Source organism: Staurois parvus, unplaced genomic scaffold (assembly GCF_062004578.1).
Source record: "Staurois parvus isolate SC_StPar_1 unplaced genomic scaffold, SC_StPar_1.0 ptg000237l, whole genome shotgun sequence".
NCBI classification, from domain to species: Eukaryota; Metazoa; Chordata; class Amphibia; order Anura; family Ranidae; genus Staurois; species Staurois parvus.
In genome coordinates, this window is record NW_028318033.1 from 3,237,036 (window position 1) to 3,263,620 (window position 26,585).

General features: G+C 41.5%; 1 protein-coding gene across 1 annotated transcript in view; it reads right to left on the reverse strand.

Moving 5' to 3' along the window:
• Positions 1-23,959, reverse strand: part of MBIP (MAP3K12 binding inhibitory protein 1) — a 63,268-nt gene extending 39,309 nt beyond the window's left edge. The window contains exons 1-2 of the mRNA XM_089680246.1: positions 23,773-23,959; positions 13,694-13,813 (exon numbers count right to left, since the gene is read on the reverse strand). Of these exons, the coding sequence (XP_089536372.1) occupies positions 13,694-13,813; positions 23,773-23,862 (210 nt within the window). The 5' untranslated portion in view covers positions 23,863-23,959. The remainder of the gene's footprint in view (positions 1-13,693; positions 13,814-23,772) is intronic.
• Positions 23,960-26,585: the final 2,626 nt, after the last annotated feature.

The window sequence follows — 26,585 nt, forward strand, 5'->3', positions numbered from 1 at the left end:
TGAGCCGGTTCAGCTTTAAAAATCACTATACCCTCCAAGATAATAAGAACAGGATCTTTGCAAGATAGGGCTTGCTTGTCTGCAAATATCCTACCAGAGGTCAATGCCAGGAAAAAAAAAAATATCTTAAAAGTGTCAAGAAGCTTAAATCTGCCTCTAACAGAGGTTCAAAGGGTGTCTTCGTAAGGGAAGTTAACACTAATGGCAAATACCATGAGGGAACAAACTTAATGACTCAAGGTGTACACTGTACTCTAGCCACAAGAAACCTCTTGAAAACTGGATCCTCAGCCAGTCTCGAATCCAGGAAGACTGCAAAAGGGACGCAACCTGCACCTTAAAGATGCTGGTAGAAAGGCTCTCTTCGACCCCCTTCTGAAGGAAACCCAGAACGGCTGGCACAGAGAAAAAAAAATTGTTGTCCATTCTTCCTTTGTCAGATTCTAAGTCTTCCAGACTTTGCAGTAAATATTCCTGGTTAATAACATGCAACTCTGGAGAAGAGGGTCAAGAACTCGGTCTGAAAACCCCTTTGCCTTCAGGATCTACCTTCCAGCCTCCAAGCTGTCAGATACAGGATCTGGTGGCTTGGGTGTAGGACAGGACTCTGAAACAGCAGATTCCGCCTATCTGGTAGTGTCCACAGTGGTATAAACTGACAGACATCAGAGCAGAAAACAAGCTACTCTAAGCCCACCAAGGAGCTATCAATATCACTTCTGCTCGATCCCTGATGATTTTCCTGATCATCAGTGGGAGTAGGGCAAACAGAGGGAAGGCATACGCCAGTCTGAACTGCCAGGAGCAGGCTACAGAACCGTTCCAAGAGCTGCCGGATCCATTCCAAGGGAGTAAAAAAGACTACACCTTTCGGTTGTGTTTGGTAGCAAATATATCTACGTCTGGATTCCCCCATTTTGCAATGATCTGAGTACTTCCAGGTTGAGTTTCCAATCACTGTTGGTCACTTGGACCTTGCTTAAAATAGTCTACTCGGACGTTCATCCTTCCTTTGACATGTACCGCCAAGATGGATGAAAAAAAGTTCTCCGACATCCTCAAGATTTAGAGGGCTAGGGACAACAGGAAGTCTGAGCATGTTTCGACCTGTATGTTGCAGTAAGCCAAAACTGTGGCGTTGTCCAAAGAGACCAGCACATCTCTCGACAGAACTCAATCTTACAGGGCTTCCAAGGCTCTTAACTGTTAGGCATTTGCAAAGGTTGGAAGACTCCTGCGCTTCCTCAGGCAGCCATCTTCACTGGGCCTACCAATCCTTGGGGTGGGCCCACCACTTCCAAAGAATGGCATCCATGGTGACTTTGAAGGGTCACCTTTGTGCCCCTGATCTTCCCTTCTTCAGATTCTGGGGCTCCTCCCACCAAGACAGATCTAGCAAAACTGAGGTGGGGAGTGATAACAGCATTTCCACAAATCCGCACTTGCAATTCCAGGCCCTGAGGAGGAAGTTCTGGAGACACCTGCAGTTCAACTGAGCCCAGGTGACCCCTGGAATAGCTGCTGTCAGGAGGCCCAATACATACATTAACTGGCATACAGCAATCTGAGGGAGAACTTTCATTGTCTGTACTGCAGATACTAATATTTTTTTCCCCTGTAAGTAAAATAGTCTGACTTGTGTCTATCATGTAACCCAGGAATACCAGTCTTGGACAATGTCTGCAGGACCATCTATAGATCCTGGAGACAATTGCAGTCTGTTCTGTGAAAAGATCAATAAATCATCTAAGTAGGGGATTATATAAATTCCCTGAAGATGAAGGAAAGCCATAACCTCAGCCATAATCTTTGCAAAGATCCCAAAATGTAGGGCCCTGAGCTGCCAATGCTGTGACCCTTCCTTTTTCTGGATAGCAAACCGCAGGAATGTTTGATGCAAGTGAAAAATCAGAGTGTGACGATATGCATCTTGGAGGTTCGAGGAGATCATGAAGGCATGCCAGCAGATCAGATTTCTCATGGAATAAATATTTTTAATTCCAAATTTCTTATAGATGAGAAACCAGTTTATGATCATCCAAAAACTTTCCCAATGGTTTCCTAACCAGGAAAACATGGAAATAAACCCCCTGGAATCTTTGGTATGCCGGTACTTGCACAATAACCTGTCCTTTTAACCACAGAGAAGTAATTCCTGAATTGTTAGCGTTTTCTCTTTGTCTGTTGACAGATTGGTAATAAACATGACAGGGCCAGTAGGCGGGAGAACTCCAGTCTATAACCCTCTTTTACAGTCTGGCGTATGTAAGGACTGTGTCAGCTGTAACCATTGTTTGTAAAAAGAAGACAGTCTTCCCCCAACCACCAGCCTGGCATCATTGTGACCATTGGGGCTCTTTGGAGGGGCTTGAAGCAGCAAAAAGTGCTACTCCTTTGCCTTTACATTTGTCAAAAGAACCACTTTTTCTTAACTTAGCCTTTATTGCATTTGTTATCGGGTTTTTCTCTTCTCTGCAGACCTGGACAAGACCTAATCTAACCCTGATCCCAAAAGTAGCTTTCCCTCCTGTTCTTGAATATAATCCCCTTCTCAGGACTTTAACCAGATGGCTTGCCTGGCAAATTAATCAGCAAGTTTTGAAAACAGCCTTAATTGAATCTGCATCCGCCAGAAAAGCTACTGACTTGGATACCAGTGGAAGCGATTCTCTAATCTGATCTATTGAGGTATCAGAAGAAACCAACTGATCTAACCTTTGAACCCATAAGGTCCAAATTCGTGGTGGCAAATGTAGCCACTAAAGCTGTTCTTGAGGCATATGCTTGTCCATCTGTTTCTTAATGACTCCAGCATCCTCAAAGAAAGGTCTGTATTCTTGGATACTTGAAAGAGCACAGCATCCATTTTAAGCATTTAAAAAGGGACTCCTCTCTGGAATCAAAAGGAAACTGCCTTTTATTTACCCTTGACAAAAACAGTTTTCACTCAGGATCCTGCCATTCCTTGAAGATAATATTCCAGAGATTGCTGAACAGGAACATTCCTACACTTAAAATTCCTGAAGGCCCCTATACAATTTATCCTGAACAGAAAAAGCCAGTTGTGAATCTTCAATCTGGTCAAGTATAGATCGCCTTAAGCAATTCGGCAATATTCTCTACCGAAAAAAGATCGGCCTGAACTGCCAGTATCTTTTATCTGCTGAAGATGATCACCAGATACAGACCTAAATTTTTATGCATCCTCCAAGTCTGAGACTTGCTGGGAACTCACGGTTTCCAATTCCAATGGTGAGGGAGGTGGTCTGGATTTCACTCTATCCACCACCAGTGCCTTAGAGAAAGGACCTGCCTGGGAACTTCTAGTCTCCAACACCAAAGATGAACACATGCACAAGGCTGACTGAGCCAGCTAACTGCACAATGCAACCCTCACAAAGCAACCTAGAACAAGTGTCAGGGAGCCTAGGCTTGCAGTTACCACATCTATTTCCAATGGGCTTATCAACTTGGAAAGAAAAGGAAAGCGTTACAAAACTACTGTGACACCCCTACTCTAAGACAGCAAGAGTAGGGAACCCCCTTTTACCTTAGAAGGTATAGATTTGCAAGCAGAGGTGCTCAGTACTCATGGCTGTGCAGTGGCTCTGTCTCCAGCCAGGGTGCCACTCACATCCATCATGCAGAAAAAGAAACCCCTCGGTTTAGTCGAACTGTGAATCTGGGTGTCTTCCCCAAGTGCTGCACAGACTAATCCACCACTTCTGGGCAAGATAAAGGAAAGAAAAAAAAAAAAAATTACAGCATAAGCAAGCCACAGCCTGCTACTAGAAACATACCCCCATAGTGTTGTGTGTTCCCACAACAAAAATTCTGTAACACAACACACGACAGAACAGAACACATGATAGTAGATAGTGGCAACACTCACATTTGTTTTTTATACATAAATAATTTGTTGGCTAGCGCGGGGTCATTTTTTTTCAATTATGCCCCCATAGTAGATGTTGGGCTCCTTTACCTGGCCCGGGAGAGGGTGACCCATCCCCAAGGGAAGTGGGTCACACTTCTGGTCCGGTGCCATCTTGGCACACCTCAGGGAAAGACAGTACCCGCAAGCAAAATGTCTCTCCTGCACCATCTTGGCACTCCCTGCCAGCAGGAAACAACCAGATACAGCACCACTCCAACAGGAATTGATGCGGTCACCGCCATCTTGATCCACCCGACCATACTTTCCATAGTCCAGGCAGCCACAATTCTTCCTAGCTGACCCAGCCACAGCACAGAAGATGCCTGACCTGCATAGGTGGGGAAAAAAAAAAAAAAAACAAAAACACAAAAAAAACCCTTCTGGTAAAGAACTATAGGACACAGGCATATCTGGCCTAAGTCACCAGAAAGCGGGTCCAATAACCGCAATTACCAGACCAAAGGAAAAACAACAAATGTGACGCCGTGTGCTCCTGGATAGTTTGGAAACACAAAACAACTGAAGAGGGAAGGTATTGGGAGAGCCATTAAATCTGTTTGGTTTGTATTTCCTGTTAAAGGCAGAGCCAATCATTTCTCAAGTGAGCTGTCCTGGAAGATGATTAGGGACATGCACATTTATTTTTTTTTAACTACTTCAGTCTGTAGAGTTTACCTCCCTTCATGACCAGGCCATTTTTTGCTATTCGGCACTGCGTTATTTCAACTGGTAATTGCGCAGTCATGCAATGCTGTACGCAAACAATAACAATGTCCTTTTTTCACACAAGCTGAACACAGCTACATCCCCAGTTATGAGAGGGTGTGCACACTTATGCAACCACATTATTTTAGTTTTTTAGGCTTACTCCCCCCCTAAAAGATGTCAGTTTGTTTTTCAATAGAGTTGTACAGTTTATAGGTCACATTAAAAAGGTGGAAAAAGTTCTGAAATAATTTATCTTTGTCTCATTTTTTTACATCACAGAAACCTGACATTTTAACTGGGGTGTGTATACTTTTTATATCCACTGTAGCTGTGTTCAGAATTAAGCAATCACATTCAAAAGCATGTTAAATAGGAGTCAACACACACCTGCCATCATTTAAAATGCCACTGATTAACCCCAAATAAAGTTTAGCTATTCTCCTGACATTTTATTAGTCGCATCCTACAGCAAAAGCCATGGTCCACAGAGAGCTTCCAAAGCATCAGAGGGATCTCATTGTCAAAAGGTATCAGTGAGGAGAAGGATACAAAAATAATTTCCAAGGCATTAGATATACACCATAGAACACAGTGAAGACAGTCATCATCAAGTGGACAAAATATGGCATAACAGTGACATTACCAAGAACTGGTCGTCCCTCCAAAATTGATGAAAAGACGAGAAGAAAACTGGTCTGGGAGGCTGCCAAGAGGCCTACAGTAACATGAAAGGAGCTGCAGGAATATCTGGCAAGTACTGGATGTGTGGTACATGTGACAACAATCTCCTGCATTCTTCATATGTCTGGGCTATGGGGTAGAGTGGCAAGCCTTTTCTTACAAAGAAAAACATCGAAGCTTGGCTAAATTTTGCAAAAACACATCTGAAGTCTCACAAAAGCATGTGTTATGGTCTGATGAAGCCACGGTTGCACTATTTTGGCCATAATTCCAAAAGATATATGTTTGGCAGAAAAACAATACTGCAGATCACCAAAAGAACATAATGCCCACAGTGAAGCATGGTGGTGGCAGCATCATGGTTTGGGGCTGTTTTTCTTCAGCTGGAACTGGGGCCTTAGTCAAGGTAGAGGGAATTATGAACAGTTCCAAATACCAGTCAATATTGGCACAAATCCTTCAGGTTTCTGCTAGAAAGCTAAACATGAAGAGGAACTTCATCTTTCTGCATGACAATGACCCAAAGCATATCTCCAAATCAACAAGGGAAGAACATTAAAGTTTTGGAATGGCCCAGCCAGAGCCTGAATCCGATTGAAAATCTGTGGGTGATCTGAAGAGGGCTGGGCACAGGAGATGCCTTCGCAATCTGACAGATTTGGAGTGTTTTTGCAAGGAAGAGTGGGCAAATATTGCCAAGTCAAGATGTGCCATGCTGATAGACTCATACCCAAAAAGACTGAGTGCTGGAATCAAATCAAAAAGGTGCTTCAACAAAAAGTATTAGTTTAAGGGTGTGCACATTTATGAAACCAAAATAAATTTTAGGTTTATATTTTTACTTCCCTCCACCTAAAAGATTTCAGTTTGTTGTTCAACTGAGTTGTACAGTTTATAGGTTACATTAAAAAAGGTGGGTAAAAAATTCTGAAATTTATGTTTGTCTCATTTTTTTACATCAAAGAAACCTGACATTTTAACAGGGGTGTGTAGACTTTTTATATCCACTGTATATATACACACACCAATATAAAATTGGAATTCACACAGCTTTTACTTTACATTTCTAGAGATTCTAAACTGCCAGGGCAGTACAACCGCCCCAAATGACCCCTTTTTGGAAAGTAGACACCCCAAGAACTTTGCTGAGAAACGTTGAATCCATGAAGATTTTATTTTTTGTCACAAATTTTTGGAAAATTACAAAATAATTTTTTTTTTTTTATCACAAAGTTGTTACTTAAATGATACAGTGGGGAAAATTATTATTTGATCCCCTGCAGATTTTGTAAGTTTGCCCACTTACAAAGAAATTAAGCGTCTATAATGTTCATCATAGGTGTATTTTAAAAATTATAGAGTATCAACCAAAAATCCAGAAAAAAAAAAAAAACCAAATACAAATGTAATAAATTGAGCTGCAGTTCAGTTAGTAAAATAAGTATTTGACCCCCTACCAACAGTAATTCTTGCGACCAGACTGGCTATGCACTCATGTGGTACACAGTTTAGTCCTGTCAATTTAAGTAGGTGCTGCTAACGATAATCCGTTACGTGTATAAAAGACACTTATCCATAGAATCTCTCCTTTCTTCCATTCAAACCTCACCATCACCATGGGCAAGACCAAACAGCTGTCAAAGGGCATCAGGGACAAGATTGTAGACCTGCACAAGGCTAGAATGGGCTACAAGACCATCAGCAAGAAGCTTGGTGAGAAGAAGGAGACAACTGTTGAAGCGATTATTCAATGGACCACCTTCAGGCTTTCAAAGGGCATAGTTCCTCACTACCAATCACAATTTCTGAGTCCCTAAAATGCCAGGATAGTCCAAAACACTCCCCCACCACCAAAGGGCCCCTTTTTGGAAAGTAGACACCAAGGAATTTGGTAAGAGGCGTGGTAACGGTCATAAAGTTTTGAAAAAGAAAAAGGGAAAAAAAAAACAAAACAAAACAAAAAAAAAACAAAAAAAAAAAAACACATTTTCGCTCTCTTCATTTTCCAAAAACTTGTGGCAACAAATGAGATCTGTGAAATACTCACCATGCCCATACTTTCCAAAAAGGGGTCATCTTTTTAGGGGGGGGGGGGGGGGGGGGGGGAGGGGTGCTTCTACTATCCTGGCATTTCAGGGCCAACATTAGAAGCTTATGCCACATATCACTACATCACCCACTCTTCTAACCATTTCAAGACCAAGCCTTTTCTGACAATTTTTGTTTGGAAAAAAAAAAAAAAAAAAAAAAAAATTCTGCTAGAAAATTACTTTGAACCCCAAAATATCCCCTGTGATAGCAATAGGCAGTGATAGGTACTCTTTTCTGAGAAATCTTGGGTCTATTAGACTCTAGAGCTCTCCTCTGCCCTTAAAGAATCTGATCACACCAAGAGCAGTGTGATCAGATGCTTTCCTTATTTAAAAATAGTGCTGTTTAAATCCAGCGAAACTGACATGATGAAATGTTAATTACTTCCATACTTTCATATGGGAGAGCCTAAGAAAGTCGTGGAAGGCGGCGAGGGGGGAGTACATCCCTTCCCACTGCTTGTAAAAGCGATCCAGTGGCTAATTAGCAGTTAGGATTGCTTTTTCGTGAAAACCAACCACCAGCTAAAAAAAAAAAAAAATGAATTATACCAGGATGATGCCTGTAGCTGCAGGTATCATCCTGGTATAACCACTCAAAGTATGCTGCTGGTCCTTGTTAAGCATATACAGTATCTCACAGAAGTGAGTACACCCCTCACATTTTTGTGAATATTTTATTACATCTTTTCATGTGACAACACTGAAGAAATGACACTTTGCTACAATGTAAAGTAGTGAGTATACAGCTTGTACAACAATGTAAATGTGCTGTCCCCTCAAAATAACTCAACACACAGCCATTAAAGGTCTAAACCGCTGGCAACAAAAGTGAGTACACCCCTAAAGTGAAAATGTCCAAATTGGGCCGAAAGTGTCAATATTTTGTGTGGCCACCATTATTTTCCAGCACTGCCTTAACCCTCTTGGGCATGGAGTTCACCAGAGCTTCACAGGTTGCCACTGGAGTCTTCTTCCACTCCATGACGATATCATGTAGTTGGTGGATCTCAGAGACCTTGTGCTCCTCCACCTTCCGTTTGAGGATGCCTCACAGATACACAATAGGGTTTAGGTCTGAAGACATGCTTGGCCAGTCCATCAGCTTTACCCTCAGCTTCTTTAGCAAGGCAGTGGTCGTCTTGGAGGTGTGTATGGGGTCGTTATGTTGGAATACTGCCCTGCGGCCCAGTCTCCAAAGGGAGGGGATCACGCTCTGCTTCAGTATGTCACAGTACACGTTGGCATTCATGGTTCCCTCAATGAACTGTAGCTCCCCAGTGCCGGCACCACTCATGCAGCCCCAGACCATGACACTCCCAGCACCATGCTTGACCGTAGGCAAGACACCCTTGTCTTTGTACTCCTCATCTGGTTGCCAACACATGCTTGACACCATCTGAACCAAATAAGTTTATCTTGGTCTCAGACCACAGGACATGGTTCCAGTAATCCATGTCCTTAGTCTGCTTTCTTGTGCATCAACTTTAGAAGAGGCTTCCTTCTGGGATGACAGCCATGCATGCAGACCAATTTGATGCAGTGTGAGCACTGGCAGGCTGACCCCCCCCACCCTTCAACCTCTGCAGCAATGCTGGCAGCACTCATACGTCTATTTCCCACAGACCACTGGATATGACGTTGAGCACATGCACTCAACTTCTATGGTCGACCATGGCTTGGCCTGTTCTGAGTGAAACCTGTCCCGTTAGGCCGCTGTATGGTCTTGGCCACTGTGCTGCAGCTCAGTTTCAGGGTCTTGGCAATCTTCTTATAGCCTAGGCCATCTTTATGTAGAGCAACAATTCTTTTTTTTCAGATCCTCAGAGAGTTCTTTGCCATGAGGTGCCATGTTGAACTTTCAGTGACCAGTATGAGAGAGTGAAAGCGATAATACCAAGTGTAACACACCTGCTCCCCATTCACACTTGAGACCTTGTAACACTAAGGAGTCACATGACACCAGGGAGGGAAAAATGGCTAACTGGGCCCCAATTTGGACATTTTCACTTAGGGGTGTACTCACTTTTGTTGCCAGCAGTTTTGACATTAATGGCTGTGTGTTGAGTTATTTTGAGGGGACAGCAAATTTGCACTGTTATACAAGCTGTACATTGTAGCAAAGTGTCATTTTTTCAGTGTTGTCACATGAAAAGATATAACAAAATATTTACAAAAAATGTAAGGGGTATACTCACTTCTGTGAGATACTGTATGTAGTGTATTTTTTTTTCATGAGAGTGTTATCACTCACACAGGAGGTTTGGGGGGTGGTGCACGCACATGTGTGCTCACACCCGGAAACAGATCATGACATAATTGTGCATCGCTTTGCGGGCAAGTAGATTAACCATTAGCCGCCCGGCCAATGGCCGTTTGGCGGCTTCAGATGTGCCTCTTCATTCCGGGTGCATTACCGTTTGCGGTAATGCAGAGCGGCGCAGCAGCGGGATCTGTCACGGGCCGTGCACCTCGGACACGGCCGATGACAGATCAGAGTACCGGCTCCCGTTGCTGGTACCATGTGACCTGCTGTGACCAATCACAGCAGGTCACATGACAGCTGTATACAATGGATGGCTTCATTCATGATGCCATCCATTGTATACTAGTGCCTAGCTGTGAATGGTCACAGCTAATCACATGCACATGTCATGTGATTAGCTGTGACCAAATCACAGCTAAGCACAAAAAAAAAAAAAAAAAAAAAAAAAAGGCTGAATGAATCGATTTCATTCAGGTAAATGCTTGCTTATAGCAAAGTAATTCTTTGCTATAAGCAAATTGTGTAAAAAAAAAAAAAAAAAAAAAAATACTGATCACTTCCCCAAAGTAGTACAGTGTTACTATGGTAACATTGTACTACTTTGGTCATAGTAAAATATGAAAGAAAAATCTTAAAAAAAAATTAAAAAAAAGTAATAAAAAATTAAATATAATAAAAAAAAAAAAAATATATGTATATATATATTTTTTTTTTTCATACTGTCACCAGTCAGTGTCCCTGTTAACCGCCATACCAGTTATATGATGACGCTGTACTGCACTGGTGACAGTATGTAAAAAAAAAATAAATAGTGAAAATAATTTTTTTAATTTTTTCATTTTCCGAAAAATTATGACATAAAAATACAACTTCAAAAAACTCGCCATGCCTCTTATGAAGTACGTCGGACTGTCTACTCTGCAAAAAGGGGTCATTTGTGGGATATCTGTACTGTTCTGACATTCTTGGACCTCAAGAAATTAGATTGGCTGTCAGTACTTCAGGATTGATCAATATTCAGATATATACCATAGTTTGTGAACTCTAACTTTCCTACAAACTAAAAAATACATCCTAATTTGGGTTATTTTCACCAAAGACATGTAGCAGAATACATCTCGGCCTAAATTTATGAAGAACAATTATTTATTTGTAAACTTTTATAACAGAAACAAAGAAAAATGTGGTTTTTTTTTCAAAATTTTTGGTCTTTTTTTGTTAATTTAGCAAAAAATAAAAACCCCAGCGGTGATTAAATACCACCAAAAGAAAGCTCTAGTTGTGTGAAGAAAATGATAAAATTTTAGTTTGGGTACAGTGTTGTATGACTGCACAATTGTCATTCAAAGTGTGAGAGTGCTGAAACATGAAAAATGGCCTGGGCAGGAAGGTGTAAAATTGCACAGTATTGAAATGGTTAAAAAGAAAAAAATCAAAATAGAGAATTTTTTTTTTAACAATATTATATATTAAAATAAATACTTTCATCAGAGTAGTTCAATGTTACCATAGTAACACTGTACCACTCTGGGGGAGTGATCAGGGATTTTTTTTTTTTCCATTAAATATTATTGCATCTGCAATGCAATGCTTGCTTTTAACGGTCATAACAGTTGTTAACATTGTGATCACATGATCACCAGGTCCCAGTTAGTGGGATCCGCATTCCATTGCGTCTTCCTTTGTTCGTACAACTAGAGCGACCTACCAGTTTGTCACTGTGCCTATAGATGCTGCCCGCCCGCAGTAGAAGCAGCAGGAGATGGCAATGCACTGCAAGTGCAATTATTAGTCACCGGGGGAATTGTGTTTCAGGGGGTGAGGGCCGATGTGCTTAGCAACATGTTACACCCTGAATACGGGTGTAACAAGTTACACCCTTTTAGCAACATGTTGCTAAAAGGTGGAGATTAAAGTCTAACTGTACTTTTGGTGTAGTTACATTTATTGGCTCCAAAGTAAAGCCCACCACCAACTGAAATATTTACCCATTTTTACTCCACTGAGTCTTTAGTGGGCAGCTTGCCTAGCACCACATTGCCGCTCTGAAACTCTTTAACTGGGAAAGGAGGTATCAGGAAGACTACTTTTGACACGGCCTTACAAAGTTTGAGCTTCAAAGCACTGCTTCTACAACATGTATAGTCCAAATCAATCCCACAATTATATGTCCTTTCCATCATGCATAGCACATTCAAAACAAAGGAGGCATCAGGCAGTATACACACAATTTCTGAGATTTTGAGGTGATCTACAGGGAAGCTGAACAATTGTAGCTCCACTGGGCTGGAGACATGCTGATTTACCTTTATTGAATTGAGCCTCATTGGCAGACTGCATACCAATAAATAATTCCCCCCCACCCACCTCAGGCAGGATTTAAAGAGAACCAAGCAATTCTGCAAGGGTACACAGTGGATTTCATAATCCTGCTGTTCAGTTGGATTGCCAGGTCCTCAAAAAAACAAAAAACAGAACTAGAGTTCATAGATATGGAAAACAGTTGAACTAATGGTGCTGACTTTTTCTATAGTGTGACGTGAAGGCTGTGGTTTTACAGGACATAAGGTTTGCATATAAGCAAGCTGAATCTACTGTGTACATAAAAAAATGTTTGTGGTGAAAAGCAATCTCAGGATATGGCATATATTTTCAGTGCTGAGTAAACTTTTAAGGCTCCAGTACATGGTGGGACTTGCAATGTATTGTTAAATAAATAAGATATCTACTGTATTTATAAGCCATTTGCTTTTCTTTATGTCAAATGTAATCCTTATTTACTAAATAGTTCTACAAATTAGTAAAATGCTCATACAAAATGAGCAACCTGCCCACCCATCATGATCAATAACCAATAGAATCAAGTCAGCTCATTAAAGTGGTTGAAAACTCACAGATACCCAACGAAGTGACAAACCTCAGGTAATACACAGATGAGACAAAATCTCTATATAATGTACCTGATTTTCTGCAGACATTTGCCCTGTAAATTGTTATAAAAACACTGGTCACATGATTTTTTCTCAGCTCCAGTGACAGAGGGCGGGGATCTCAAATTACACACTGCAAGAACAGATCTGAGAGATGATTGGAGGGAAGGGACACAACCCCCTCCACAAAGCACACAGAAAAAATGCAGACCTAAGTATATGAATCACAGGCTGTGTGCTGGAGCTTCCTGTCCATCACCTTTTTAACTCTTGGTGTCCGGAAAACCTGTCAGACGTGACTCGTGCACAGAGCAGAGGAATGAGGCAGCACAGAGAAATTACACTCATTGCTTTGGATAGAGACAAGTATAGACTACAGAAGGAATCCCTTGGGTTTTGGAGCTTCGCCAGAAGATATGGACACACTTGTGGAGGTGTCAAGCACCCAGGGATGCCCATAATTCATTACTTTACTTGCCTTTCCTAACAGAAAAATATTGTTTCATTAGTAAAAGAAGTTCTAGTGTTGAGTTAGGCCTCAAGGAGCGAGATTTTTTATGTTGTCATTCTCTGTAAAGGGACCCCTCCCACAACCTTAAAAAGTATTTTTCACAATGTTTATAGGCAGTTAGGGATATTTTCCCGTTTCACGACATACCTGTTTCAGCCTAACAAATTACCATCTTACTTTGCTTCTAACCATGCTTTCAAATAGATGCTTAAGAATTTCATTGCATCCAAATATGTCATGCTACACTCATGCAGAACTTAGAGAGAACGTATATAGAGCAGTACAAAATGGCAGAGTCACAAGTCGAGACTTAATTCTGGCATCACAAAGGACTTGTCCTGGGCAAGATTACAAAACAAAGGGAGCCCCCAATAAGTAATTATAAAACTCTTTATGGTGCAATTTATCTTACAAAATGAACATTACAGAGTGGCAATGAAGGCATGCTTTTATTGTTGGACAACAATGAATTTGCTGCCATTCCTCTATAAAAAAACTCCACAACATTAAAACAGCATTTGCGATTTTCTATGGTATTGAACATACTACACAATTTTATATAAAACTACTTACCTGCAGATCAGATATATGTTGTTGAAGAACACTACACAGGAATGCAGGGCCCACATCTGGAAGGCACTGGATCTTATCCCAGTTAATAGTAAACCTCACTGCATCCTCAGACTGTTGAAGCTTGGAAGAAAAAACAGAAACAAGTTAATCTACATTTTAAATAGCTGAATTAACATACTCTAGTTGCATTGCTCATATCAGCCAGATGTCTGCATAGGGAATGCTGAGCAGGTGTCAGAAAGTTAACTATTTAAAGGCATTACACTAAACATGCACCCTGTCTTTTTTTCATATGTCTTAACCAACAATAAAACACATTTTAAACTTTGCAAATAAGGTCCATATGTTTTGGCAAGTCATCTGAATATACATGGAATGCTTTGTTTTACCGAACGTGCTCAGGTCTACGCAGCAATGGCATTCTATAAATCATTGTTAAAAAAAAAAAATATTAAAATGGTTGTAAAGGCTGAAGGTAAAAAAAAACCTGTTTGCTGCTCCCCTGTGTGCATCGGAGCATTGGCTATCTGGGGTCTCCCTCTCCCTATTGGTTGAAATAGCAGAGGAAGGCACTGGCTCACACTCCTGTCAACCACAGCCAATGAGAGGGTGGGGGCGGGACCGAGCTGTGGCTCTGTGTGTCTTATGGATGCATGGAGCAGGGCTCAGAAGTGAGCAAGCCATCAAAGCTAGATGAGTTGCAGCAGGCGCCTAACTGCATACCCACAAACTAAATAAAACAAAGAATGATGCTGTGCTACTCAATCTATAGTGAGAGACCAATAGCCAAAATACTAACCATCAATTCCAAATCAAAAAGTGAAATAGAAAACTGCTGACTGCCACTATGGGAAGCCTTTTGCGATTTATCCCCTTGTGAATAGACCACTGGAGAGGAGTCAGTTTAGTGATTGCCATTATCCTTTGGAGTCCTTTGGGCTTTGGGGGGGACTGCAGATTAGGAAACCCCAGGAGAGCTGCTTTGAAATTTACAGTTAGGTCCATATATATTTGGACACAAGCACAATTTTAGATTTTTTCAGGTATTTACCAAAACATATTCAAGATATAGTTATATAACGAATATAAGCTGAAAGTGCACTCTCAGGTTTAATTTGAGGGTTGGTACGTCCAAATTGGAGGAAGGGTTTAGGAATTACAGCTCTTAAAAGTAGCCATCCCCCCTTTTTCAAGGGACCAAAAGTAATAGGACAAATGAATATAATCATAAATAAAATTTTCATTTTTAATATTTTGTTGAGAATCCTTTACTGACAATGTCTGCCTGAAGTCTGGAACCCGTGGACTTTACCAAAGACTGGGTTTCCTCCTTTCTGATGCTTTGCCAGGGTCTAACTGCAGCTGTCTTTAGTTCTTTGTTTGTGGGTCTTTCTGCTTTTAGTTTTGCCTTCAGCAAGTGAAATGCATGCCTCATTGTGTTGAGATCAGGTGATTGACTCGGCCATTGCAGAATATTCCACTTTTCCTTCAAACGCTCCTGGGTTGCTTTTGCAGTGTGCTTTGGATCATTGTCCATCTGTACTGTGAAGCGCCGTCCAATCAACTTTGCTGCATTTAGCTGAATCTGGGCTGACAGTATATCTCTAAACATTGCAGCATTCATCTGGCTGCTTCTGTCTTCTGTCACATCATCAATAAACACCAGTGACCCAGTGCCACTGGAAGCCATGCATGCCCATGCCATCACACTGCTTCCACCATGTTTTACAGATGACGTTGTGTGCTTTGGATCATGAGCTATTCCAAGCCTTCTCCACACTTTCTTCCAGTCATTCTGGTACAGAGTAATATTAGTTTCATCCATCCAAAGAATGCTTTTCCAGAACTGGTCTGGCTTTTCAGATGTTTTTTGGCAAAGCCTAATCTGGCTTTTCTATTCTTCAGGCTTATGAATGGTTTGCACCTTGTGGTGAACCCTCTGTATTTGCTCTTGCGAAGTCTTCTCTTGATTGTAGACTGACATTGATACGCCCACCTCCTGGAAAGTGTCCTTCACTGGTCTGGATGTTGTGAATGGGTTTTCCTTTACCCTAGAGAGGATCCTGCGATCATCCCCCACTGTTGTCTTCTGTGGACTTCCATGCCTTTTTATGTTGCTGAGCTCACCAGTACATTCTTCTTTCCTCAGAATGTACCAAACTGTTGATTTGGCCACTTCTAATGTTCCTGCGATCTCTCTGATGGATTCGTTTTGCTTTTGAAGCCTTACAATGGCCTGTTTCACTTGCATGGACAGCCCCTTAGAACGCATGATGTAGGTTCACAGCAATAGATTCCAATGCAAGTACTACACTTAGAATCAACACCAGACCTTTTACCTGCTTAACCTCCCTGACGGTATTCCCGAGTGTAGCTCGGGGTAAAGTTTCAGTACCAAAAGCGGTAACCCCGAGCTACACTCGGGAATACCATGTGGTGCTGCTCCGGCATCTGTTCTTCACTTACCTTATCCTGCGCTCCCGCGATGTCCCTCCTGCAATGTAATCCGGCGGATGCCGGCATCTCATCTGGGTTCCGCCCCCGGCGACGTCGGGATGTACAGGGGGACGGAACTGGCGGGGAATTTGAAAATGACCAAAAGTGACATTCACTAAATACACTACAATCACATAGTAAAACAATACTGTATGAAACCATTTCATATACATTTTGTCCCTAGTGCTTTGTCCTGTGCCCTGCCTACATTTTTACTGTTCTTATTGCCTGGAAACTGAGAAACGTCCATGGCGTCCAAAAAGTGTCCCTTTAGGTCAAAATCAGTTTTAGACCAGCTAGAGAACAGCGATAGTAAATTAGAACCACTTGCAGAATTGAGTGATAATGATTCGTGGGGAAATTCGTCAAACACTGAAAACGATTTTGCGACTTTGCTCAGTGATGTGCGAACTTGGCGCTATATTTCAAATTTCAGTGTTTTTGGTTTGATTATATTATTGAATTATATTTATTATATTATTTTTTATGATTATTTATTAAATTATAATTTATGATTTCGTGTTTCAAATTTTAATCCTACCCATGATGTTTACAGACTCTGGTTCGGACAGATTTCAGTGAGTTATTCCTAAAAATTACAGGCCTACAATAAAAAAAAAATACATATTTCCATGCAAAAAAAAATGTACCGCTTGGAGCACAGAAATATGGACATAATCAGACCGCTAGGGAGGTTAATTGATGAAGAAATAAAGGAGTAGCCCTCACCTGGCCATGAAACAGCTTTTGATTCAATTGTCCATTTACTTTTGGTCCCTTGAAAAGGGGGGGATGACTACTTGTAAGAGTAGTCGTTCCTAAACCCTTCCTCCAATTTGGATGCACATACCCTCATATTACACCCGAGAATGTGCACTTTCAACCCAAATCCATTATAGAACTAGAGCTAGGATATGTTTTGGTAAATACCTGAAAAAAATGAAAATTGTGCCTGTGTCCAAATATATATGGACCCAACTGTATTGACCACAAGCGCTTGAGATGTATACAGTTTATAGGTCATCCTTGGAGGTGAGCATGCATGCTAGCAGGAGGAGGAGCACAAGTGGTGGTCACCGGTTGATTTATTGAGGAGTGTCTTTTGCACAATAGACTTTATTGGGACTAATTTTTCACATAGTGAATTTTTTTTGCACCCTTTTGGTATGCAAAATTTTCAGCTAGGTGTTTAATAATCTGATTCTATTTATTTTTCACATTGATCATCATTTATATTATTCACCAGTTAGCCTATCCAATTTAGGAGATGTGCTCTGTCAGATGTTTACTTATAATCATTTGCCCATTATTTGTTTTTCATTGAATATTATTCAGATTTATAGCTATTTTTCATTATAGGTTATTTAATACGTGACTCATCAGTACCCATTATCACATTAGGAAAAGGTGCTCAGCCGAGTGTTTATTCATGATATACTATTTTTCTCTATATCTTTTATGTTTATCTCTTCAGGTTATCTGATATATGGGATATATACATGTTTATTCACTGTAGTGTCATAGTGAGAGGTGCTCAGCCGGGTGTTGATTGAGTTTTTCTTCACTTTTTGATTTGGAGTTGACGGTTAGTATTTTGGCTATTGGTTTCTCACTATAGATTGAGTAGCAAAGCATAATTTTTTGTTTTATTTATTGAGCAAGCATCAGTGCCACTATAGCAAGCAGCTTGCTATTGCTCCGGTCAAGGGGAAGGAGCAAAGAGCGCCGATGGGGGACCAAGAAAAAGAGGATCGAGGTATGTATGACATGCTTGTTATTAAAAAAAAAAGTCGAACCTTTACTATCACTTTAAAACCATTCTAATTCATATAAGAACAGTAATGTAAATTATATGAAGTCAATTTCTATCCCTCTCCTCTCCTGCCTTTGGTTTAAAACACTTCACTTTTCTCTGTTTTCTCTCGTTCGTTAACATGACACCCGATTTTCTTTCAATTTTTACAAAAATCGTACGAAAGTAATCGAAAAGATACAGTACATGATTAGAAACAATCTATAAGATGGCAACAAAAATAACAATCATACACAAGAAAGAACATTCATATTCTAAATCATTAAAAAGCTACAAAGAGTGAACAGTAGCCTATTTTTTTCTGTGACAATAATCAAGCTATGTTAGTACATAGAGGGGGGGTGCTGCGCTAATCACATGGAACCTAACTAAATAAGTGAAAAAAAAAAATGGAGAAAAAAAGGTGGATACCCACCAAATCAATAATAAATGTGAAACCACAGCATAAATAACACAGGTACACTGTCATATATAAAGCAACATAACAGAGAACACGTCCTCAATGAAGGTGGTGGACAAAGTGATGTGCTATGATTGTACTAAAAAAAAAATTGAGTCAATGGAATAGAAGCGAAATAGTGAAAAAATTAATACAATATATATTATACCGTATGGTGAAAATCAGCACATGAGTCCACAAAAACAAATAGTAATGTGCGACTGTGAATATTCAGAAATAAATATATATGGATGACATGAATGTCAGAAATGTATAATGAGTGAACAGGTGAACCCAAAAACAAACAAATCACTATAACACAACAATGTGTATAAAACACAAAAATAAAACAAAACAAAAAAAAAAAAGATGTAAAAGTCCACGATCAGCTAATGTGTGTAAAGTCTGATAATAAATTCCCACATAAATTTGATAGGTGATAGTGAGAGTGATCAGCTTGACAAAAATCCTCCACCGGCTAAATTGCCTCTTCACCTCCACGCTGTGACCCCTAAGCGCCAACAAACGTCAAAGGTGCTCAATGCCAGAGGATCAGCATCCCATGGGGGTCTTGCACAGCTCCATAGACAGCTCGGGAGCATGCAGACACTGAGTGCCTCCATAGCAAATGGCTTGCTATGGGGACACATGAAAAAGAGGAGCCAAGACCCCCAGCGGGTACCTGAGAAGAGGAAGATCAGGGCTGTTCTGTGCAATACCACTACACAGAGCAGGTGAATATAACATCTTTGCTATTTTAATGAAACTTTTTTTTTTTTTTTTAGTTCAGTAACACTTTTAGATCATTCTTGGTTACAGAATGATACACACTGTCGTGGAAAAATTGGACAATCACTGGTCCAATTTTCTCATTGTGTGTACAAGGCTTTGCCCCTGAACAGCAACAACTGTTCATTGCACCGAACCATTATGTTGTTACAGTATACATACTAAACACAAGTAAAAACTTTTATTTATATTTAAGAATATTAGGTCTGTTACTAGATCCAGGGACAAAATACAATGTTGCAAATATAACCTAACACATCTATTTTTTCTTGTACTATGCTTCAAGAATTATAAAGAGACCCACCTGGTCACTGCAAATTGTATTGCTTACATTCAGAACAGGACTGACACGTAATGCTAGGTACTGGGCACACTGTCTGAATATCAGCCGGTTCAGCAGAAAATGGCCGTCATTCGGACAGTGTGTACAGCTGCCTGTCCAACAGAAGCCAGTCCAACGACCAGTTTTTGGTTGAAGGGACATGCTGGAAAACCAGCATCTGACCAGCACTAGCAGCCAAAGGTAGTGGGAGACGAATGCGGATCAGTGTGTTCTGGCGGGGGGGCAGTTTCCTTGTAAGAATAGATCAGCGGGGGAGATCATTGTACTATCACATAGTAAGGCAACTTCCAAGTTTTTCTTCATTCAGCCCGCTGGGTTTAACTAGGCTTAAGACATTACCTCCATATTTACCCTGGATTCAATATCTATGGTGCCAAGAGCCATAAATTAGGACTTTTTTCCCTATAAATGTGACCACAAGCCCAGGCTAGTGGAAGTGCTGTACTGTATATATTCATCATACTGGCATTTTGCATTGGAACTGCAGACCAGGACAGGACAACAAAAGAGGAGTATTGTTTCAACAATACCACCAGAAACGCAAGTATAGCGAATCGTCTTTTAGAAAGTTTGCAATTCTATATAAACAACTGTGCTGACAGGGTCATTCTAGGTGCCTGAAGACAAATCATGAGTCCTCTGCTGTACTGTGCTTATGTAATCACTGGAGATCACAAACTGCCAGACCAGGCCACACCTTTATGGGCTTGGCTACAGTGTAGAGAATACCTTCAGACCAAAGCAAATACAGCATGAAGGATTATCTGGATGTACATTCCTTTCAACGGTTTGACATTTAGAAGCTGCCTTTTGCAGTGGTTTCTGATTTTTAGCTATTATATGTCTGCAGTGCAGAAAATGTAAATTAAAACTGTTTATGCATTTTAAAAACACAACTTGAAGTTTAGGTACAGCTATATTTTTCCAGACTGAGTTGGTTACTGTCCAGTAACGTCATACAAGGAAAATACTGTCATTTTGTGATTTCTCTTTCCTACAAGTGTGACTAGCACTAGGCTACACAGCAGTTAAATAGGCGTTCTACAGAAACTGAGATGTGTAAGTAGCACTTTGACAGAACTCATAACAATCTTGTTTTTAGTGTAATGTTTTTTTGTTTTGTTTTTTTTAACAGCTTACCGCCAGAAATACTGCTTCAGGGCAGCACGGGTGTGCAAAATCACGTATATATACTTGATTTTGCATTTCCAAGTTGGTGGTGCACCCGAAGCGCACGTGCACCCTACCCAAGCTGCCATTTACGGCTGCGACTGTCAATCACCGGGTCTCGCCCAGTGATTACTCACCAGCGCCCGGTGATTGCCAAAGATCTTCGACGGGGAGGAGAACTGTTTGTAAACAAAACAGTCCTCCTCCCTGTCAGCTCGTGCACACTGCTTTGCATGGCTGTGCAAAGCACAGCCATACAAAGCAGTGTGCTTACAGTGAAGCACAAGCATAAAACCCCATAATAAAACACACCCAGCACACAGTTAACCCCTTCCTGCCCAGTGGCATTAGTACAATGTCAGTGGGGTTTTTTTCAGCACTGATAGCTGTATTGGTGTCACTGGGGATGCCAGTGACACCAAGTCAGTTCCCTCCAGTGTCAGAATGCCCGGCGCAGTCCTGCCATAAGTCGCTGATCGCCACCATTACTAGTAAAAAAAACAAAATTTAAATTCCAGGATATATATACCGCCATTTGTAAATGCTATAACTTTCACGTAAACCAATTTACACGTTTTGGGAATTTTTGTAGCAAAGACATGTAGCAGAATACATATTGGCCTAAATTTATGACAAAACTAATTTTTTTTTAAATAAATTTTTTTACTGGACAGGTTTAATAGCAAAAAGTCAAAAATATTGTTTTTTTCTCTCAAAATTGTCAGGGTTTTTTTTTTTATAGAGCAAAAAATAAATACACAGGCTATCAAATACCACTGGTTTAAAAGTAATCTAGCTCCAAGTATAGAAAACCTTTGGGGTGCTCAATGCATCCCTACATTCTACTTATGGGTCCTAAGATTGTTAAAAGAGAAGTTTTGTTTTTTTTTGGTTTTTTTTAGAAATTATACTTAGCGAATTACAGAGAGGCTGAGCCATGTGCTGGTCCAGACTCTGGGGTGGATCCTCACCATATAGTTGCAATCCTTTCCCAGTCTGGACCTACCCGCGGTTGACTGAAAACGGGTCACAGGAGTGCAGAATGAATTGCACTCCTGTGATCCACAGGTGAAGTACAGCCAGACAAGCTTTGACTGTTCTTCTCCTTTAAAGGGTGAACATATTTAAAGGGTGAAGATTATATATATATATATATATATATATATATATATATATATATATATATATATATATATATAGTTTTTTTTTTTTTTTTTTTTAAAGAAAAAAAACTTTGGATTTCTTTCTGGGCATATAGAATATGATACCACAAAGTAAATTCATAAAATCATAAAGTGTATTATAGAAATATTAAAAAATGTATATAGCACCATATCCAGTGTTTACAAAGTAAAGTTCACAAATCTTATTTCAATTCAACATCCACGTTAGCTCAACATCAGCAACATACTAGTAGTTTTCAGACATGTTACTGCCTCCACTCCAAACATGGCATGTGTACCAAGACTGATGACTATGTTCTACAGCCAAGGAGTGGGTGTGTGTGAGTGAGTGTACCATAATGGAACAAACCAAGCATGCCACAGGCTGTAAACACTACCTAGCCTCCAAGCAGGCAGTGGCAATAAAAAAAAAAATATGAATGCCTCTCTGCGGTACATGGTTACTTTATTTAGATTGTGTCATCTGAGGTCCATGTTTTTGTTTTGGCTGCTTCATAAGTATAGGTACCCTTTAAGATACACACAGAGATGGTCACCAAGATTAGTGTCACCTAGTCTGACTAATTTCAGCCAGATAAGGCAACTATCCTCAAGTCTAGGCATGACATTGGGCTGTTCATTAAAGTGATTTTTTTTCTTTCTAACCTTCTATCACCCAACCTATAGTCAATTGACAGCCGAACGGGAGTGCTACCATCCTGGGTGGACGTCATAGGACATCCTTCAAGGATCGCACCTCACGCGTGCCCCATGACAAGTGCTGCTGCATAATCTGCTACTCACTGTGCCCTGCGGATGACAGATTGGTGTACCAGCAGCTGCCAGTACCATTTGATCACTGAGTCATCACCGCAGATCACATGACAATTGTGCACAATGAACAGCTTCCATACATGCCCATTCATTGTGTACTATTGTGTTGATCTCTGTGATTGGTCGCAGTGATCCCATGGTAAACACAGTCCATATGTAACATGTGATTAACTGTGACATGTAATCACAGTAGTGCACACTGACTGAATGGATTACATTCATAAAAAACGTTAACAGCAGCGTGTGAAATTTTTTTTTTTTTTTTTCAAATCCTGATCACCTCCCCAGAGTAATACAGTGCCACTGGCTCCCGCTGCTGCCTCAGCCAATCAGGAGTGAGAGTCCGAGGTTCTTGTGGACATCGCTGGATCAAGAGGAGGTTCAGGTAAGTACTGGGGGGGCTGCTACACACAGGGTTTTCTACGTTCATGCATGAAGGTAAAAAATCCTGAGCCTTTAGAACCACTTTAACTGTCTCGGGATCCAGTGATGTCCTCATCTGACCTGGCTTTTGCTGGTATTTGGATCAAGCCACTGGCATCTTAACTGTGGGCATCTTCACAGCCAGCTGATCACTGCACATGTGCGAGCCACACTGCTACCCGTGAATGGTCCTGCAATCTCCTCACCTGTGAGGTGTCCCAAATGGCTGCGGGGGGAGGCAGTGGGCGCAAATACCTGTCAAAGTCAGGTACCCACCAAAAGAACCCACATTGCACATATAGGAGGAGGAAAAGCGGAACTCCCCTTTTGGGTGATGTTCCGCTTTAAGTGTGAACAGTTGTTTTCTGTAGACCTCCATGAAAGTGTGAATGTGAGGGGTTTCCTGAACAGTCAGTGAGTCTCTCAATGGGCCACAAGTAGAAAACACTGAGTGACAACCATTGCTAATGTAGATATAAAGGGGCAGCACTAGAACACCCCACTGGGACACCAGAGGTCAGCATATAAAGCTAAGCCCCCCGGCAGGCTGCCATTGTCCACAGACGAAGGATGGGGTGAGATAGAACAAGCCCGGGCTCCGGAGCTCACCTTCTCCGCACATCCGCGCAGCGCCTGCACAATCCCCCGCAGCGCCCCCTCATAGCCCGACTCGCTCGCCACCGCCTTCCGAGCCGCCATTATTCCGATGGAGAGTTCAACCGAGACCACACAGGACCAGGCCGGAGACTACAGAAACCATAGCAACAGAGCAATGCGACCGGCGCAGGATAAATAACGTCAGTGCGCAGTGATTGGCTGAGGGGGCGGAGTGCTGGGTGGGTGTGTCTGTGCTCAGACGTCTATGGACGATGAGGAGCACAAGGCGAGAAGCTGCAATGAGTTGTCACCTCGTTACAGGGAGAGTGTTTCTGAGGTGACAGCGCAGTGTGTGAGGGCGGAGCTGGCCGTAGTATATTACAGCGAGTTCACCTCTATGTCTTCCATTGGAGCCCGGTCTTCACGTCTTTACAGAGCTAGAAGTGTCAATAGAAGGGCATAATAAAAGCAGTGACAGAATGGAGTGCCCATAGACAATGCTGGAACCATAGAGAATAATGGAAAACAAAATATAAACTCATTTGCAGGCAAATCTGAGAAACAGCAGAGTGTAAGATTGAGATGATGTGGGAATATAGCTGTTTTCTGGAGAATGACAGATAAATGACACAAGGAAATGCCCACAGAGTATAATGGGAAGCAAGGTGTCACCTGGAGTCATTAGATATATCCAGGGCTGTCCCTAGGGTTGGTGTCACCTGGTGTGGTAACACTTGTCGACACCCCCTCCGACGATCCCCGCAGAATGGATCAGATTGAGCATAATGGATCAGACTCCAATCTATTATGCTCCCCAATCCGCAGATCCGATCTATCCTGTGGGGATCGTCGGCATGCAACTTATACGGGGGTAACACCGGACCCGCTCCACAAAAAGGTAAGTTGTAAAGAAAGTCGGCGATCCCCACAGGATGGAACACATCTGCAGATTGAGCATAATGGATCAGACTCTGAACCATTATGCTCCCCAATCCGCAGATCTGATCCATCCTGTGGGGATCGTTGGCATGCAACCTATACGGGGTAACACCGGACCCGCTCCACAAAAAGGTAAGTTGTAAAGAAAGTCAGCGATCCCCGCAGGATGGATCGGATCCATCCTGCGGGGATCGTCGGCTTGCTTTACAATTTACCTTTTCGTGCAGCGGGTCCGGTGTCACACCGTGCGGTCGGTGTCACCCTGGTGCAGGCCGCACCTGCCTCGGGACGCCACTGGATATATCACATCAATGCTTAGCAAACATACTCCATAAATTCAGTGACCATGATCAAAATTGAAATTAGGTGGGATTATTGTAGTGGTGCACCGAAATGAAAATTCTGGTGCCGAAAACAAAAATTCGAAATGCACTTGGCCGAAAACCAAAACCGAAATGTGCAGTTTTTAAAAATGAATATATATTTTTTGGAAAAAAATACACATTTAAAAAACAAAAAAAAATATACCCCAAATTTTTTGTACAATGCCTACGTATGCGTTCACTACTATGTGTGAGCACGGGGGGACTGTGCCTCGCACTGCACTGTCCCTTTAAAAAAAATTTTTAACACTTTTATTCTTATCACAAGGAATGCATGCATCCCTTGTGATAGCAATAATTAGTGACAGGTCCTCTTTATGGAGAGATATGGGGTCAATAAGACCCCACATCTCTCCTCTACAGTGTAAAGAATTGGATCAAAAAAAGCATTGATCTAGGGCTTTAAAAAAAAGAAAATGGCCAGAACCAGAAGTGACATTGCTCCAGTCCTCCAAGGGCATAGAGATGAGTTGCGGCCATCTTTCTCTATGCCCAGCGTTGGGATAGATGGTTTCTCAGGTAAGGCTGAGAACTACCGAGGGGCAGGCGGGCTTTTTTCGGCACCTGTATCAATGTTTTTTTTTTCATTTCGGCCAATGGCCGAAAGGGGTGTTTTTGGCTGAAACGTTTCGGCCACCGAAATTTCGGTGCATCCCTAGATTATTGTTTTCTATGGAATGACTGAAGGGAATGCCCATAGAGTATAACAGATACAACATATGAAAGTATTTGCAGAGAGATCTGTGCCATGTAGCATTTTCGTCTTCCCACAGGTGTTTCCCAAATTGATGGCAGATTGTAAACTTGAAATTATCTTGGGTTAAGGACAGAATGAAATACCCATAGAGTATAATGGGAAGGAAGATGTGACTTGACATCAGAACCATTAGACATATCAAATAAATCCTTAGCTGACATATGCTACAAGAAAGGAATGATAATCCCATTTAATCTAAATTTTAAAAATTACCACTGACCTTGGAGAGTATGTCTGCTAAGGATTTTTTTGATGTCTAATGCAGTTTGCTTCCTAGTGTACTCTATGGGCATTCCTTTGGGTCATTCGTCTGTCATTCTATAAGGAAACAGCTATAATCCTATATAATTTCATTTTTACAATCTGATTTTTTTTTTTTTTTTTTTTAAGTCCGCACACGTGCAAACTACAACGAAAAACCCGTAAGTGATCACAAAAAAATGTGCAAGTGCGAACACCACACGAAAAAGTGCACTTAGGGGTGTGTTTGTCCTACCCCCGGAAGGGTTGGACCGTTACCCTGATCCCCCGGGGCACGAAACTCCTGACAGGGACAAGGTTCCCATTTGGTCCTCCTGGCCAAAAGGCCTGGTGGACCACCGTTCCTTATGCCCAGCCGAAGCCGGACATCCAGTACTAGGCAAGGGGCTCTCCCGAAGAGAAAGCCCCCTAGGGATCAGGGGAGGAAGGAACCAAAAGGCCACACATCCTCCCCCTAGACTTCAGGGTAGGCCCGAGGACCCACA